The 18,155-nt window shown below is 55.0% G+C and overlaps 2 protein-coding genes across 3 annotated transcripts; one reads left to right on the top strand and one right to left on the bottom strand.

Moving 5' to 3' along the window:
• Positions 1-2,773: 2,773 nt before the first annotated feature.
• Positions 2,774-9,035, bottom strand: PROM2 (prominin 2; the record flags this gene model as incomplete). Its single annotated transcript, XM_082072821.1, has 23 exons — positions 2,774-3,174; positions 3,264-3,370; positions 3,565-3,654; positions 3,777-3,845; positions 4,061-4,141; positions 4,535-4,588; positions 4,703-4,795; positions 4,870-4,941; positions 5,026-5,172; positions 5,297-5,381; positions 5,467-5,558; positions 6,077-6,200; positions 6,544-6,696; positions 6,813-6,972; positions 7,089-7,152; positions 7,229-7,303; positions 7,392-7,591; positions 7,698-7,787; positions 7,873-7,936; positions 8,107-8,227; positions 8,344-8,546; positions 8,638-8,687; positions 8,825-9,035. 23 exons carry the CDS (start codon positions 9,033-9,035, stop codon positions 3,111-3,113), a joined length of 2,469 nt encoding a protein of 822 aa, XP_081928947.1. The 3' UTR covers positions 2,774-3,110.
• A 2,376-nt stretch (positions 9,036-11,411) lies between these two features.
• DUSP11 (dual specificity phosphatase 11) lies at positions 11,412-17,829 on the top strand. 2 transcript variants are annotated; one of them, XM_082072606.1, is made up of 9 exons: positions 11,412-11,519; positions 11,862-11,937; positions 13,255-13,386; positions 13,923-14,046; positions 14,566-14,626; positions 14,934-14,980; positions 15,325-15,400; positions 15,990-16,118; positions 17,174-17,829. In XM_082072606.1, the coding sequence occupies exons 1-9, from the start codon at positions 11,485-11,487 to the stop codon at positions 17,427-17,429; spliced, it is 936 nt and encodes a 311-aa protein (XP_081928732.1). In that variant the 5' UTR covers positions 11,412-11,484; the 3' UTR covers positions 17,430-17,829. The 2 variants fall into 2 exon arrangements, with proteins under 2 accessions (XP_081928732.1, XP_081928733.1); XM_082072607.1 differs by having other exon boundaries at positions 17,177-17,829.
• The last annotated feature ends 326 nt before the right edge of the window (positions 17,830-18,155 follow it).

Genomic DNA, 18,155 nt, shown 5'->3' on the forward strand with positions numbered 1-18,155 from the left:
CTGGGGAGGGAATAATGATCAAAGCCCAGAAACCAGAGGAAATTAGTTTTGCCTTTACAGCGGTGGGTCAGGACCAGCTGTTTATCCTGCGCCGGCAAATTGTTCGCACCGGCCTCAGCACAAGGAGGTTTCCTGCAAGCAAAGCCCCATCCGCAGTCATTAAACAGCAAATAATAATTAGCATTAATAACACAACACAATTTATTTTATCCCAGGGTGTTTTCTTGTCCATATCCTGGCCTGAAACCTCTGTGCCGTCCAAAATAGTTTTGCGGAATCAATAATCCAAGGAGCTTGTCACTTTAAAAATAAAGAAGCTGGAGCAAAACCTCTGGGATTTGATTTCTCACAAAGTTTATCCTGTTTGGGAATTTCGGGTGATTTTGCTTAAGGATTCACTAAGTTGCCCAAAAAAAGGGAAAGTTTGATATAATTATGTCAACTCATCCACTGAAGTTAAATGACATAAGCTGAGAATTGGGGTTTTGTTGCTAATTGCTGGGGTTCTCATGCACAAATAACTTTAAAAGGAACATTTTGGGGGTTGGGATGGGAATGAAGTTTTGAAAGTTTGTGGCAGCTGTTTTTTATCTGAGCTTTCCAAGCTGTTTCCAGGGGGTGATGAGAAAAGCAGATGGAGGAGGTCGCGGATTCTTTATCTGGAGAAAAAAGGAGGTTGGCGTCCCTTGAAAAACAAGGAGGAAAAAAAAGGAGGAAATGAAATAACAATAGCAAACCTGGATGCTGTTTTAATTCCAGAAATAGACTGGCTGCCAATGCTTTTCCTGTATTTCTCCTTAGTTCTGGGAGTAGAGAAGAGCAATTTATATCTTGAAATAGGTGTCAATGGGGAACCGCACCTGGGGTCTCAACTGCAGCCCCAACCTCATAAGGGAGGGTTCTAATGCCTTTGCCTTTGAATTATTGATCTTAAGATATTAATTATAGATGCTTCTTGGGGTCATTAGGTAGGGCAAGAGGAAGGTGTGCTGGCTGAGGGGTTGAATTTCAAGAGGGGAAGGATATTAGAGGTGGTTTAATCACCAACAGTTAAATTCTTAGATGTGCAGACAACATGGATCCCAATAAAACTGAGATGGAAAAAAACCCAAAACCCTCTGATGCCCACTTTTTGTAAAAAAACACCTCACCTAGGAGCTGGAAATGAGCTAATGTCAGTCTTTAATTAATTAATACAAGTAATAAAGCAGAGGGAAGGTGTGTTGGTCTGTGCGAGGGGGACTGGAGGTTAATCATAAACCGTGATGTTGCTTTGGGTGAGGAATCATTATCCAGCTTGTTTGCTTTTTTCTTTGTTTTCTTTCCTAAAAAATCAAGTGCCCTCCAGTTGGTTTAGGAGAATTTTCTGGATTCTTCATTGGTCATTTATAATTAACTAACTCAAAAATGCGATCGCTCACGTTTTTAATCCATCTACATCCCAGGCAGGGAACAGAGATCTAGCAGTGGTGACCACACATATTTATAATATGCATCTATTTTGGGGTGAACTTCTCTGTTATTCATTGCTTACCCATGTGCTTATCTTGTATTTATTGTGACCCAGCTACTACAAATAACTTGAAGAAGAAGATCCAGCTGAATTTGGCTCAGTTGTGTGCAAACCTGTGTATATTTTAATCAATTGATCAACATGTACATTACTTACCATTTAAAGCAGATCATCTCTTTGCTCTCCTGCACCACAGGATGGGTATAATTTGATTTAAAATGTAGTAATAGTGTTGAGAGGGTTTTTTAAAAATGAGGCAGACATTTCCCTTTTAATTATCATCTCAGAATTTCACGACTAAGCCTTCAAAATAGACCCAGCTTGGAGCAGAAGAGTCACTGATGTATTTTCTGATTGAATCCCAGGTACTAACATCACTTCCTCCCACCACCAACCTTCCTCTGACCACAAAATATGCCATTTTTAAAGCTGATTTTTGCAGATGATACCACCAAATAGTTTCCAGATGGGCTGAGGCCATCCCTGGGCATGGAGCAAACATCTTCCTTTGGGCTTCAGCTCCCCAAATTCCTCTTGCAAAAAGCCTTTGCAGTGCTGACCTCTGCAGGCAAATACTGCGAGAAACCAGCTGGCTCTAGGCAGCAATAACCTAAATAATGCATAAACCAGGTATTTTGCACATTACTGCTGGCTGTGGGTGGCAGTTGCCTTTTAATAATGCATAAAAATGGGTCATTTCTCTATCGCTTAGCAAACAGTATTTCGGTGAGGGAAATACTCAGAAATCCCCATTCACTTGGAAGGGGCTGATCTGCTCCCTCCCATGTAGATTTTGTAAATGATTTGCTGGTTGGACAAAGCGCTTTGGAATCAGAGGATGAAGGATATGAAGGAAAAGTGGGCATTTCACCCCCTAAAGCTTTATAAACTGGGAGTCAAAGCCCTTGCCTGGGCTTCCTTTGGAATGGGGATGGACCAGAAACCACCTGCAGTTGTGCCCCTAAGACCTCACCTCTAACTAAGATCTAATTAAGCTCTAATCAACAGTTCCAGGAGGGCCCTCAGGGTTGTGTATGCTGGGTCTCTGGGCAGGTGGAGATGGGGGTCCCGCAGGCCCAGACCCGGTAGCCGAGCCCTCTCGGGGCTGCCACCCACCCCAGCTGGGCCTGAATGGGTTCCCTGGAGAAAATGGGGGTGATGGCGGCCACAAAACAAAGCACACGGTGGTGGGTTTGGCTGGGGAGAACTTTAATGTGCTCCTGGCCGGGTGTCCCGGGTGTGGGGAAGTGTCGTGGGGCAGCGGGTGGGTGTCTTTCCCTGCAAGGGGTACACTAGGGGTTAATGGGAGCGATGGGGGATCCTTCTCCTTCACCCTGGATCAACCGGGTTGTGAGAGTGTCCATGACGCTTCAGACACCGAGAAAGAGATGCCAGAGGGACCCAGAGCCCCACAGAGCGTGGAGACACGTGCCCCACACCCAGGAAGGATGCTCAGATGCTGAAGAACACCGAGGAAGAGACATCAGAGGGACCCGGAGTCCTGTGAGATGTTGGAGGGACCCAGAGCCCTGCAAGGCTTGGGAATGAGTTTGTTGGGAGCTCCTGGGGTGTAGGGCACCCGGCAGACCCCCCCATCCTAGAGCTTGAGTGCTGTGACACGGGGGATGTGGAAGGGACAGGTCTCCTCTGACCCTGTGGAGCTGCAGAAGGAGGAGAAAATATTGTGGAGGTCGAGGAGGAGCCCACATCTCCCATCTCTGCATCCTCCCACCCCGCGCCCGCCGCTTACATGAGCCGGTTGCGGATGGGGCGGAAATGTTTGGAGAGCCTGATGGCGAAGATGATGTTGGGGATGAGGAAGAAGGTGCAGCAGCCCAGGCTGAACCAGAAAGCATTCTGCAAGGAGAGAACACGGGGGTCCCCGCTGAGCTGTGTGCGGAGAGGCGGCCCCCGGGGTTTGGGGAGCCTGGAGGTGGCTGGTTGTGGGGTGTCAGGGCTGCTGATGGTCCTGCTTGCCCTGAATTTGCACTGGTTGGTGGTGGGATGCTTTGTGCTGGTCCCCTGCAGATAGACGAGGACAGCACCCTTACCCAGGGGTCGGCGATGCGGTCGCACAGGATCACCCGCCCGTTGTCCAGGGCCGTGGCGAGCGGCTGGCACGAAGCCACGTCCTCCCTCAGCTGCAACAAGAAGTGGAGATGAGGCATAAACCTGCTCCTGGCTTTGGGGGATGCACTTTGCTACCCTGGTTCAGCATCCCTGAGGACTGAAGAATCCCCCCCCAGCAAAGACAAGCACCTACCGTCTGCCCAACCCAGTTGAGGTACTGGGCGAAGTACCGGAGCTCCTTCCTGGTGAAGCAGCCGATCTCCTGGGCAGAGGGAAGGCAGCATGGGGGGCAGGCACCGCGCTCCCCAAACGCAGCTCCAGCCCCACTCCAGCCAGCTCTGGGCTAACGTCAGACTGGGAAATGAGAGCTGGAGGCTTCGGGTGCCTCTTCCCCTCTTGCAGCGCCCAGTTCTCGTTCTTTCTTTCCGGCTGTGGGGAGTTTTGTACCCCCCGAGGGCTAATCCAGCCCTGACTCACCTGTCGGAGGATCTGCTGGGCTTGCACAGGTAGTTGGGCTTCCACCGAGGCTGTGGTGGCCAGTGTGGTCTTCACCCGCTCCTGGGGAAGGGCAGAGCATCCTCAGAGCACCCAGCAGCATGATGGGTGCCCCGGGGGTGTCGGGAGAAGGACGTGCTTTGAATTGGGTCTGATTATCAGAGGATAGGGAAAGGGGGACCTGCCCTGAGCGGAGAAATCTCCTGGCAGGGAGTGGGTGAGATTAAACACCATGGGACAGCTCTGCCAGGGGACACTGAAATGCTGTGAATGCTGCAGGGATATTTCAGATTTTTAGCAGCAAATTAAGTATTAATAATAAAGGAGGCTGATCCTCCCTGATCGGCATTTTTCCTGGCTCTCCCATCACCCTGTAATTGGCTTCTTGGGGCACTGGCAGGTGGGACTCATAGCCCACCATGTATTTTTTAGAGCTGGAAGAAACCACGCGAGTACCTGGAGGTGCGGTGCCAAGCGGGAGAGGAACTGGACACTTTCCGCCAGCTTTGCCTGCGGGACAGGGAGGCGAGAAGGCTGAAAAATCCTTGTTTCCCCCCCCATTATGAGGACACCGCCAGGGAAATGCCGGCAACACCGCGAGCCACCAGCCCGGCGTGAACTCACCACCAAAGCCTCCTGCCATTGCACCGTGGAGTTTTGCATCTGCCACAGGGCCTGGGCCTCGGTGGCCAGCCGTCCTGCCACCGTGCTGTTCCTCTGCAGGGGGACAGCGTGCTGAGGATGTCCCCACGGCTGCACAAACAGCGCCCACAACCCACCTCGCCGCTCACCTGCATTTTCTGCAGCCCCTCGAGGCTCCTCGCCAAGGCAGGGAGGCTGGTCTGCACCACGGGGTTTTTCATCTGGGGGAAGATGGAGTCACCCGAAATCCAAGCCTGGAAGCTTGTTCTACCCACCACAGCGGGGACTTTTGGGCATCTCCTCACCTCCTCCTGGAAGCGCCCGTAGTCCACCTCGTCCACACCGCTGCGGGCGAAGGTCTCCAGGTCCTGCCTGCCCTCGCTGCGGAGGAGCCGCACGTCGCCCAGCCGCGCCGTGAAGTCGCCCAGGCGTTTTTGGAAATCAGCCGTGTACTGCAGGGGCAACACGGGGAGAGCGCTGCAGGGTTAGGGCCAGCCGCCTCCATCCCAGTAACCCCAGTAAAGCTCATGCATCCCCACGCTGTTAACAGGAGCTCCGGCCAGCGCCAGCCCTCACCTTGGGGGTTTTTAGATGCTCATCCAGGTCATAGGATTTATCGAGCTGCAGCACCTCCCACAGCCCTGCGCCGCTCTTGCACTCCCTGGAAGGCAAAGGGACGTCGGCAGCGTGACCCCGAATTAGCCCTTAGGTGTGTGGGGGGCAGAGGCGGCTCCAGCGGCACCCACCGGTACGTGGCGCTGAGGTTGGAATCCCTGCGGAGGTTGAGCTGGCGGGTGAGGTTCATGGATGGCGGCAGGTTCCCGGGGGTGTCGATGAACTGGACCAAACGGGAGGAAAACAAAAGGCTCAGGTGCAGATAATCCTAGCAATAATTTTTGGGGTGCTTTGCCCTTGCAGGTGCATCCTGGGGTACCAGCCAGAGCTCATCTTGCAGTTTTTTGTGCGATCCCCATTACAGAACCTTGTTGGACGGTGTTCGGACGGGAAGCAGCGGGGACCTACCTGCGTGTGCCCAGCTGCAGGACAAGCCCTGATCCCATTCCCAGCCCTGATCCCAGCCCCATCGCAGTGTGTCACTGCCCCTCAGCACCCCAGGGATCCCCAAACCACCAGAGGACAAGGGTTCTGCAGGTACGAGCGTCATCCCCTCAAGCAAATGAACGGCACAAGGGCGATTCCCCGCTGCTGATGCAAATCCTAATCCTAAACTTAATCTTGTGGTTTAGGATGGAGCTTTTCCGCATGGTTTTAGGGGTGAGCACAGAGTGTTTGGAGGCACCTTGGTGCACGCAGGCAGAGATTTATGGGCCGACGGGTGGACGCGTGGCCACCCACCTTATAAATTTCTTGATTGACCCAATTCCTGCAAACAAGCGTCTGGATGTTGCCCCCAACCAGGAAGGTGGCGAAAACCAGGAGGACGAGGAGCCAGGAGAACAGGAAAGCCAGGCCCACGCCGCTGAAAAAGAGGGAGAGGAGGTGCCAACAGCAGCTTTACAGACCCGAGTGGGCAGAAAAGCCTGTGGGGACCTGCCCGGCCGGCTGCGGCCCCGCGGGTCCCTGCGCCCGGGCACGCCGGCTCTGCCTGGGAAGGGCCTGGGGAGCCGGGTGTGCCGGGCAGCGGGGCCGCGGTGCCGGAGCTGCCAGGGAGGAGCTGCTTCTCCCAAACCCGCCGGCGCAGGCGGTGGCTTCAAAAAACCTTTCCGCTTGGCCTGTTCTTCCCTCGGCTTTGCCCCTCTGTTATTTTTTGGGGGGTGTGAGGTGGCAACGGTTCCCCACCCAGGGCATGGAGAGGTGCTTACAGCAGGAGAAACTTAGCGCCGGCTTCTCCTCGGCACTCGTAGTCGCTCGGATCCTCCCGCTTGGAGAGCCCGTAGGTCCCCAGGGCCATCCCCATGGCATTGCAGGCGAGGATGAGGAGGATGATGGAGCACAGCACTGTGCCCGCGATCCACCTGGAGGAAGGAGCAGCAGGGATAGAGGCCTTGAGATACAGGGCTGGGGGCTCGGTGGGGGCTCAACGCCCATCTGTGCCGCACGCCCTGTCCCCTGTGGTGCTCCCCGGTGTCACCTGTAGCGCTCGAAGCGCTCCACCTCCCGCAGGTACGGCCGGCTCCGCTCCTCCGCCTTCCCCAGGGCTTCGCTGGCAGGGCGGGTGTACTCGGGGAGGGGGAAGCTGTCAGCGATGGACTGCACCTTCTCCGTCACACGGGCCATCTCATCCCGCAGATCTGCAGGGCCAAGGCCATGCTGGAGGGACAGCCGGTCCCTGTTTGCCACCCTACACCCCCAAAATGGGGTTTGCTCCATGGAGGGTGTCCCCGCTCGCTCCGGCCGTCCCACTCACCCTGGATGAGCTGCGCCATCCTCTCCACAGCCAGTTCCGGGATGGAGTTGAAGGTGCCGTTGCCCTGCGAGGAAAGATGGGGTGCTGAGCGCCTTGTTGGGGTGCCAGACCCACCCTGGCTGCACCCCAACCCCCAAAACCTGGCGAATCATCTCTGCAAAGTCACTTCGGGGCAGACCAGCCAGCGCCTTCAAAACCTTCTCCACCGACGGCACCTTGGGGTGGGAGAAAACCTGTGAGTTTTGGGGATGCCAGTGTGGTGATGATGATGATGAGATGGGGCGGTCCAGCGCCCCGTCCCACCTTGCCGTAGTCGGCGCCCAGCTCCAGGCTCTGTGCCCTGCCCAGGATGCTGGCGCAGGACGTGCAGCGCGGGTCGTCCAGCAACGCGACCGCGCGCCGCCGCCGTTCCCGCAGCGCCGGCTCCAGCTCGGCCCGCGCCGCCGCCAGCTCCCGCACCGTCTTGTCGAGAATCTGTAAATGGTGCAGCGAGGTCTGTAGGTCTTAAAGAGAAAGCCCAGGGCTAGTTCACGCTGCTCCGCTCGGCGGCCCCGGCTCTCCGGCGAGGCTTCGGCACCGGCCCCGCGGGAGAGCCGCGCTCGGCGTTACCTCCAGCCCTGTCCTGCAGGTCTGCCAGCGCCGCGTAGGTCATGGCCTTCAGCTGGGCGTGGATGGAGAGCCCCACGCTCCGGCTGAGCCCTGTAAGGCATCAAACACCCCGTCAGCATCTCATCCCGGCCAAAAACTTGGGATAGACCGCGCCAGCGCCCGGTGCGGTGCTTACCACCCAGGTCGGAGATGATCTGCTGCCGGGGCACCTCAAACTGGTCCACAACCATCTGCACCCCCTGGCAGGAGAAAGGAGCTGGTCAGCTGGGGGTGGCAGCAGCCAGGAGGGGACCCCACGTTGTCATTTTTAATGCAGCTGCGCAGCCTCTTCTTGCCCCCCAAACTGCTCCGGGAGGGCAGTGTGGCTGTCCCTGTGCTGCTGGGGTGGGGTGGGCGCTCGGGGACGCACCTGGGGGACGTTGGCGATGTGCTGCCGCAGGGTGCGCAGCGTGGCCGGCACGGCCCTCAGCCCCGGCTCCATCTGTCCCTTCACCCGCTGGCTGGTGACGAAGGCGCAGATGACGCTGGTCCTGCGGGGGACAAGGTGGTGACGGGGCTGCCCGATGAAGCCACCTCACCCCTATGGGACACAATGTCCCCTCCTGGGGTGAGGCGGCCAGTTTGTGGGTACTTTGGGGGGACTCACAGGATGATGAGGGAGGTGAGGGACAGGCAGGTCACCAAGCAGTGGCGGCGGCAGCCCAGCGAGCGCCGGTGGGCGCGCAGGCGGCCCCCGCACCGCCGGCGGCTCCGGCAGTAGCAGAAACACATCCCAGCCACCGGCACGGCCACGGTGAAGAGCAGGGCCACCGCGGCGCACACCACATAGCCCAGCTCATACTGCACCACCTATGCGACAAGAAAGGTTTGGCACACCCATGCACCCAGCGTTTGGGTGCCCCGTCCTGGGTGGGATCCCCCACCCCACGTCCCAGCTCACCTGTGCCGTCCGCACCGAGCTGGGGTCGTTCAGGGCTGCCCTGAGCAGCTCTGCCGAAGAAACCGCGGCGTTGGTAAAAAACGTCCCACCCAATGCACCCCCAACCCTCCCTGGACACGGGGTTTGCAGCCGGTGACACCCGGGTGCCGATGGCGCCCGTGGTGGGGGGTCCCGGCTCCGGGCTCACCTGTGGGCAGCGGGTTTTGCTGGATGAGATCCAGGCAGCGCCGGACGAGGCCGTAGAGGGGATCGAGCGAGCTGGGCACCCGGTGCAGCGCCGGCACCCGGATCTCAGCGTGCGTGTCGGTGAAGCGGAGCACGCCGCCGGCCAGGTGGCATTGCTGGGTGCCCACGGGACGCAGCAGCGCCCAAGCCAGCAGCAAGCCGGCCGCTCGCATGGTTTCGGCGGCGAGGAGAGAGCCGGGGGGCTCCGTCAGCCTGTGAGCGGGCGCAGGGACATGCCCGGCTCCAGACGGTTCTCTCCGGCTGCAGGAAACCTGCCTGACGGGTCGGCCGCCGCGCGCAGCCCAGACGCTGCCGTGGCTTGTTCCCCGCCGGGCTCCCCGGGGCGGCTGGGCTTGGCGGGGCTGCGTGGAGGCGTCTCCCAAACCATCCCAGGCCTGTTTCGCAACCCCCGGCATCCCTGAGTCACCTCTGCAGGGTCCCCACGGTCAAGGCTGCTCCCAAAATGAGTTGCAAAGCACCCACTGGGGTTTTGGGGAGAAGGACAGGTGGTGAACCCCTTGTTGTCCGGCTGGAGGGGGCTTGTTCCCATAGTAGCCACCTTGGAAAGAGGGATCAGGGATTTGGGCGTTGCTTGGGGGGTGGAAAAGCCCTTGTGGTGCACCCACAGGGCACAATGGTCCTTTGCAAAAGCATTTTGAGATCCAACAATGGGCTGGGAAGGAGAAGGGAGAGCAGGGGGGACACATGGAGAGGGACAGTGACCCCCCGCCCGCTTGTCAACCATGTGTGAGATGAGTTTCTGGGGCTCAGCTGGTCCCCGAGGCACCCGCAGCACCTTCCCAGGGCCACATCCTGCTCACCAGCACAGCCCGAGCGCTAATTACAGGCTTAGCTGCAAACGAAGGAGGTTCAACCTGATTTCCCCAGCGTGAGGAGGGGGGAGCAACCCCCATGTGTGCCCAGACAACCGCGGGGCACCCCGAAAACCGGGTTTCCCGCTCAGCTGGGCAAGTCGAGCCGGCCCTTCCCCACCGACGCCTCCGTCCTCCCGGCGTCAACACTAATCCGGGTGGTTTTTCCTCCCTCTGGAAAAAAAGGGGATTTTTCTCCCGACTGGAGATGTGTCTTCCCAGGTTGGGCACAGGGCGCTGGTCCCCACCACCCCCTCGAAATTATTTGCTACCGACTGGAAAATCCTGCCCGACCCGGGACAAAACTCCCAGGGCCGGGAAAGCGTGGAGGCTGAAGAGCCATGACATGCACAGTACACATATATATATGTATATATGTATATGTGTCTGCGTACAGCAAAGCAGCCCCAACCGCCCGCACTGGTAGTGGGGTGGTGATGGTGATGATGATGCTGGTGATGATTTTCCAGCCCTACAATGATTTTCCAGCCCCACGATTGTTTCCCATCCAACAATTTTCCAACCCCATGATTGTTTCCCATCCCTATGATGATTTTCCAGCCCCACAGTTGTTTCCCATGCCAACAATTTTCCATCCCCATGATGATTTCCCATCCCCATGACGATTTTCCAGCCTCAAGACATTTTTCTTCAGCCCCGCCATATTTTCCCACACCGATGATTTCCCATCCCCACAATGATATTTTTTTTCAGGAGGTCATTTCCATGTCCAAGGGTGGCACTGGTGACCCCAACTGGTGGGGATGGCGGGCTTTTGGTACTTTGGGGTTGTTTTTGTTCTGCCCCGAGGGGCATCTGCTGTTCCCAGTGTTGTGTGGCCATGCTGGGGAGCCTGTGATGGTCCTTGGGTGGTACTGGTGGGGGATGCTCCCAGTGGGATGGGGGATACTGGTCCTGGGGGGGATGGTACTGTGGGTGGCAGTACCAGCATGGAGTGGGGATGCTGGTACTGGGGGTGCTGGTACCAGTGTGGTGCAGGGTGGGGATGCCGGTCCTGGGGCTGTGATGCTGGTTCTGGGGTGGCCCAGGGTACTGGGGCAGTGATGCTGGTGCAAGCACCGTGGCTGGTGATGCTGACACTGGGAAGGTGATGCTGGTACTGGGGCAGCAATGCTGGTTCTGGTATTGGGAAGGTGATTCCTATACTGGAAAAGTGATGCTGATACTGGGAAGGTGATGCTGGCTCTGGTACTGGGGCAGTGGTGCCGGTTGTGGTACTGGGAAGGTGATTGTGATACTGAGGTGATGCTGGCACCGTGCCAGTGATGGTGGTTCTTGTACTGGGAAGGTGGTTCCAATATTGGGGCAGAGGCTGGTGATGCTGGTTCTGGTACTGGAAAGGTGATGCTGGTACTGGGGTGGTGATGATGGTTCTGGTACTGGGCTGGTGACACAGGTGCTGGGGTGGTGATCCTGGTTTTGGTACTGGGAAGGTGATGCTGGTACGTGGGCAGTGATGCTCGGTCTGGACTGGGAAGGTGATGCCGGTACTGGTTCCGGGGCTGTTGTACCCATTTTTGACCGCTAGGCGGCGCCACACCCCCAGACGCCGCCAGACGGGGCCTGGCCTAGAGGGGGCGTGGTATCCAGAATGGAGGCGTGGTCTCCTGGACGTGGGCGTGGCCTCGGGTCGTTTAGCCGGCTCGGACGGCGGCCGCGCGACGTCAAAGCAGCGGCGGCGGAAGCGGAAGTGACGTTGGGCGTGCCGGATGCCGGCCGTGTCGCCATCATGGTGGGCGGCGGGCCCTCCCACGTCCCGCAGCGGTGGGTTCTGCTCTCCCGCTTTCTCCTCACGCAGATCCGCGGCTTCTTCACGCTCTCGGGGCCTCCCGGGGGCTCCCCCGGGGCGCTCCGGCCGCGTCCGGCCCGCTGCTGCCGGGAGCCGCGGGGCCCACCCGGGCCCTGACACCGGCGCCGCTCGCCCGTTCTGTTTAACGTATGGCAGGGCTCGGTGTAAAGCCCGGGGGGCTCACGGCGTGTGGATGAGGATTCCTGGGGGATGAGGATTCCCGGGCTGGGGGTTGTTCTGGGTCCCCGGGCCGGGGGGCAGCGCGGGGCTCGACCCGCGGTTCGCAGGTTTAACGGCTCCGTGCTGCGGGGTTTTAGGTGGACCGACTACATCCCGCTGGGCAGGAGGATCCCGGGCACCCGCTTCATCGCCTTCAAGGTCCCGCTGAAGAGGGTGAGTGCCGGCCGGTGCCGTGGGCTGGGTGGGGTGCAAAGCGGCTGTGGGGAAGCGTCGCTTTGCAGAGAATCAGTGAGTGAATTCCTTCAGGAAAAAAAAAAAAAAGTGTCAGTGGGTTGTTTTGTTGTTTGCTTTGGTAGTTGGGTTATAAGCTGGGGGAGGGAGGAGCACAGAGCAGCCTGTGTGTGTCAGCATTGTGGTGACGTTCACCAGAAGCAGCTTCTGGGCGTTGCCGGCGGGTTTCTTGGAGCTGACAGCAGCGTACAGGCGCCCCAGATACAAGGAGCTCTGCCTGGGGTGGATCTGTCAGGGCAGGGGATACTATGGGCAGCCCCCCCGGAACTGCTGGGTCTCCACACAGCCCGATGAAGCTGGCGCCAGAGCTGAGTTTGGGGAGCGGAGGTTGCATGGGGTGATGTGGTGCTGCTGGTGTACGAGTTGCCCACCCGGCTGTGCCGGGAGGTCCCTGATGGTCCGTGCTGGGGGAGAATCCCACCCCACAGGGGTTTGAGTTACCCCTAAAACAAACACTGTAAGTCACATCTATGGGGCTTGCGCAGCTCATGACAGGGAACAGTGTTGTTTGTTCGCCTCCATTTGAGCTGAAAGCCTATTTTCTAGCTTTCACCAAACGAAACCTTCTGTTTCTGAGCATGTTTGTCAGGCCACAGTGCTCTGCCCCAGTCTGAAGTCATCAGTCAGTGCTGGAAACGCTCAGCTGAACAGTCCCAGAGCAGCGAGGACCTGAGCGTGTCCTCCTTTGGCTCGGTGTAACCTGTGTGTGCGCCTGCCTCCACCTTTGCTCCTCACCTGCGTCTTTCTCTTTGGTGGAATGTGTTTGGTTTTGAGCCCCTCACACCAAGAGACACCTTGAGGTGCTGGAGCAAGTTGAGAGAAGAGAAGGGGCTGGAGCACAAGTGTGATGGGAGCAGCTGAGGGACCTGGGGGTTCAGCCTGGAGAACAGTAGCTGGCAGGAGTCAGGGACACAAAGAAACAGCCTCAGGTTGTGCCAGGGGAGGTTGAGGTTGGATCTGGGGAACAATTTCTTCCCCAAAGGGCTGTGGGGCATTGGAACAGGCTGCCCAGGGCAGTGCTGGAGTCACCATCCCTGGAGGGCTGGACAGACGGACATGAGGTTCTCAGGGATAGGGGTCAGTGTAGGGGTGGGAACATTTGGACTTGATGAACATGAAGGTCTTTTCCAACCAAAACGTTTCCATGATCATTGGGAGGTTCTGCAGCGCAAACCTCTTCCCACCAGTCATGATACAAGTGAGTTTAATCTCAGCTCTTACAATTTTATTTCCCCTTAGAGCTTTGATCGGAACCTTCATCCAGAGGAGAGATTTTCACCTCATGACCTCATTAAGAAAATCAAAGAGCAGAAAGAAGAACTGGGCCTGATCATTGACCTGACGTACACAACTCGCTACTATGGGCCGGAGGTCAGTCTGGGTCTCACTGTCGGGGAGGTGAAGCTCTGTGTAAGCCCTGATATTGCTGAAAATAATCTGAAGGTATTTCTTGTGAGAAAATAACTTTAAAGATTGTAAGTCTCTCAAATCCTGTGGCAGGGGATGAATTGAAGCACCACAGGCCCATCAGGATGGAGATTTTGTCCTTGATCTTCGACCCCCATGGTGCAGATTCTCTTTGTACCAACCGCCACAAGTTTTGGGATCCCCTGAAGCTGCTCTTTGTAGCTTCTCTGGAACAAAGAGCTGATTCCAACCAGCTTTGGCTTGTTGTATCAAACATTTGGAGACTCGGCTGGGAAGGGTGTTCTGCTTTCCTGAGAGAAAAAAGTAAAGGCAGGAGAAATAAAAATGCAATATTGGAAGTAAAACAGAAGTTTTCTTACCCAAAATTGTGTCACTGCTCTTTTGAGCTTAGTTGAAAAACTCAATTTGTGGCTTAAGGTTCTCTAATTGATAGGAATCCTTGTGCTTTTTCTGCAAATTATTGACTTTCTTTCTTACAGGAGCTGCCAGCAACACTCTGCTACTCCAAGATCTGGACGATGGGACATGAAATACCAAACAAACACACCATTTTTCAATTCAAATGCATCGTAGGCAAGTTTTTGAGAGACAACCAAGACAACGGTAAGTGTGGATTTCCCTGACGTTGCTGTTTTGGGGAAGGACACTGCAGATTTGGGGTCCAGTGATGTTTTACTGACCACAATTAATTTATTTTCCTGCTCTTGGTGTGCAAATGTCAAGGCAATAAGATCAGTTTGTTGTGGGAAAGGAATAATCAATAATTATTGGATAATTTGGCAATGAGTTGGGCTTTGATTTGAGCCTCCATCTCTAGACTGGCTGTAAATACCGATTGCTTGTTGGTAGCTTGGGAAACATGCAATATGTTTTTGTGGAGCTTTTATCAAACCCTCTTCCCTGCAGTGAGCTGCATACAATGCAGATGAGCTCACAGAATTAAACAAGCTAATGAGCTGGATCACTGGTGCTAATTAGACATAAATATAGTGACGTTGTTGCATGGGCATTTCTGTTGACTTGTGCTGGTGTCACTGTTGGGGGTTGAATGCAAATGGGCTTGTTCTGGTTGGGTTTTGGGGAAAAAACACTTTAATATCACCTGGTTATTGTGTGTTACAGATAAACTCATCGGAGTTCATTGCACACATGGATTAAACAGAACTGGCTACCTGGTCTGTAGGTGAGTTGTCCTTAAACTGAGTTACGTGGGGGCATCAGCAGCTTCTTGTTGCACCAGTAGAACAAGAGTCAAGTGACGTGTGTGATCCCAGGCTTGGGAGGATTTAAAGCTTTTCAGCTTTGAGAAGATTGTTGTTGTGGCACTTTTTATCCAAAATCCCAGCAGACTGAACGCTGATATTCCATTCTGGCTTGTAAATAGAAGCTCTAAAGCCTTCCCAGTTATTAATTCTTTTTGCATCCCTGCTAACCCATCAGTATTTCTGTAGTTACTTGGGTAATTAGAGCTTTCTTGCTGATCTGTTCAGGTACCTGATTGATGTTGAAGGCATGGAGGCTGATACTGCCATAGACTGTACGTATGCCTATGTTCTTCTTGTTCAGGGGCAAAATGTTTATCGTGGGCTTGTGGTTTTAGGTGGCCAAAGGGTTTGGGCCAACTCCAGGGAGGTGAATTTATTTTACTGTTATGTGTGTGTTTTCCTGTCATGTAGAACAGAAAGTGGGGGAGGCGTTTGGGCTTGAGGTGATTGGAAAGAAGGAATTAAGTTTATTGACTATAGAGCTGACCAGGGTTGAGTGAACACGTGTCCTGAGTTTGGAGATATTGATTTAAGAGGTTAAAATCTTTCTTGAAGGGTTTAAGTGCTCTGCTGCTTCAAAGATGGCTTGTTTTAACTCAGACCTGTCTCTCTACAGTGTTCAACAGGTCTCGGGGGCATCCTATAGAGAGAACCAACTATATCCAAGATCTTCGGAAAAGATCGGAAAGAAAGTAAGTCGTCTTGTGTGCATAAACAAGCGCACGGGCCCAGGGAGAGCAGCTGTTGAGGAACTGATGTTAAACCTGCCGAGCTGCTGGGCAGGGAGGTAGAATGGGCCAGTGGGTCTGGGAAGGTGGCAGTTTGGTTTAAAGATCTCCACAGAGCTGCTGCCCTCCTTTTTGCGGGGAGGAGTGATCCAGAGGGCTGGGGGTTTTGTAGAATAAGAATCATTTTGGTTGGAAAAGCCCATCAAGCTCATAGAGTCCAACCATAACCCACCCCTGGCACTGCCCCATGTCCCTGAGAACCTCATGTCCGTCTGTCCAACCCTCCAGGGATGGTGACTCCAGCACTGCCCTGGGCAGCCTGTTCCAATGCCCCACAGCCCTTTGGGGAAGAAATTGTTCCCACATCCAACCTCAACCTCCCCTGGCGCAACTTGGGGCCATTTCCTCTCGTCCTATTCTGGTTCCCTCAGCTGCTCCCATCACACTTGTGCTCCAGCCCCTTCCCCAGCTCCATTCCCTTCTCTTACATGTAAACGAGCTGTTGTGATCACTCAGTGAACGGTTTGTGGTCACATACAGAATTCTTTTCAAGGAGCTGTGGACTAAAGAATTTGAGCTCGAGCCCCTTCGAAGAAACAGCTGCCGCTCCAGCAGACACTAGAACGCAGATGGCCAGACATCATCCGCATCGTTCGGATCGATCCCCCTTAGCGGTGCCCAGGTGGGTGTTTGCTTCTCCCCAGCTGTGCGAGCCGCAGAGCCGAGCGGATGGAACAGAGCGCTGCTTTCTCATTTTTAAGAAAGTTAAACTTGGAATTTAGAAGCTGCAATTTGCCCAAGAGTCTGCGGTGGGGAAAACAAAAACCTCCCTGAAACTTCAGCAGCCTTGGAGTGTTCCTGGTGTCTCCAGCCGCAAAGCTCTTTGCCTCTGAGTCACACACTTGTGCCTGTAGATGTGGAATGACACAAGTGACAGTGTTCGTGTGTCAGTTCCCAGTGGGGCTGGAACATTCACAAGTTGTCCAAGGGACAAGAGGACTTGGAATTGGGTGTGAGGTTGTTAAATATTCTTCACCCTGGGTGTCCAGTAGCATAGTCCAGACGTTTGTGCTTATAAAAATAAAGAAAAAGACAGAAACAACAAAAAAAAGGAAAGGTGCAGCAAAGAAACAGTCTGGACTGGGTACCTCTCAAGGGGAGTGACACCAAGACAAAAGAGTTTTGCATTTTTAAACACTCAGAATCTGTGCACCCGCTTTTCACACGCGCTTTAGTCCAACAGTAACTCTGGGTCTTGCGGCTCTTTGTTTCTTGTTGGATTCTCTTTCTCTGTCCTTCAGGCAGCTTTTAGAATTGTTTTTATCTTGATGCTTTGCAGCCTCTGCTGAGAGTTTCCTCTTTATCTCCTGGTACTTGTCTTCACGTCCCAAATCACCCAGCAACCAGCTCAAGACAGGTTCACGATAGACGGCCTGGGATAGAAAACCATTAAAAAGTTAATTTCATTAAACTTATTCTGCAACAGAGTGAGGCAGCTCAGTGTTTCCTGCCGCAAACTTCTCTGGTTATAAGAAATAGGAAAGCTGGTTGGTGTTACTCCTGGGTGTTATTCTTGGGTGTTATTCCTGGGTGTCACATCATTCAGGATGAAGCAGAAGCGTCTGGGTGCACCCGGGGGGGCTGCAGGGATTTGTAACCGACGCTTTCAGGCTCCGTGTGCAGAGACCAAATGGGGCCTTGACTTCTCCTGGTGCTGACTTGTGCATTTTCTTTCAGAAGCTCCAGCGGCACCAAGGACCAGCACAGACGAGGCGTCAAAGCTCAGGCGCAACACCGGGAGCTGGTGATGGAGCACAGGGTGATGGAGCCAAGGCAGCGACCGTGCGGTTTGGTGATGAGGAACTGTCAGGTGTCGTTACCCGCTAACGAGTGGCGTGATGAACTGTGCTTCCCCCATCTCCACCCACCCCAGGAAACGCAAACAGCCAGGAAACGCCGGCGCCGGTACAGGAGACCTGTCGTGACGGCATAGGGGACATTGTAGGTGACAAAAGCCGGTCCTGGGCTGCGTCTTCTCACCGAGAAGCAACGCGATGGGTCTGAACACTCAAACGGGCTTTGCTGTCACCACCAGCGACCAGGAACTGCAAATGCAGGGTTCTTCGTCCTAACACAGCTCCATTTTCTTTAATTATTTCATATTTTTTCTGTTTTCTGTCTCTTTTACAAATCTCACTGGAATTTTTTAACCCAATGTCACAGTGGAGTCGCAGCTCCGCTCTTTGAGGGATGCGGAGAATGAACGTGGACCCAAACAGTGCTGGAATAATTCTAAAAATAATCCTCAGGAGCTTCTTTTTAGCCTTTGACAAAAAGGGCTTGTCCTTCCTTTCCAAAATACATAATAAGAAATAGGATTTGGCCTGAAACGAGGTGATTTTGGTTGTTTTCTTTTCACCCTCCTGTTGCTGAAGTCAGTTTTGGCGGTGAACTTGCAGCAGTTCTTTCCCATTGGATGGGCCTGACGAGCTCTGCGGGATCCGCGCTTTGGCTCTCGCGAGCGGAGCGTTTTGGGGTCAGAACGGGCGTTTTCGGGGTGGGACGGGACCGGCCCCTTTAAGGTTCAGGCCCGTTCTTTGACGTCATGACGCCGGCGTTGCGCTAAGGGAAAGGAAGCGGCCGCTCGGCCGGGCGGAAGGGGGAGGTGGTTGCGGCGTGCCCGGATGCCGCCTCGGTTGCTGATTGGCTGCTGGGAGCG

This window comes from Streptopelia decaocto (genome assembly GCF_964273445.1).
Source record: "Streptopelia decaocto genome assembly, chromosome: 25".
In the NCBI taxonomy this organism is placed as follows: Eukaryota; Metazoa; Chordata; class Aves; order Columbiformes; family Columbidae; genus Streptopelia; species Streptopelia decaocto.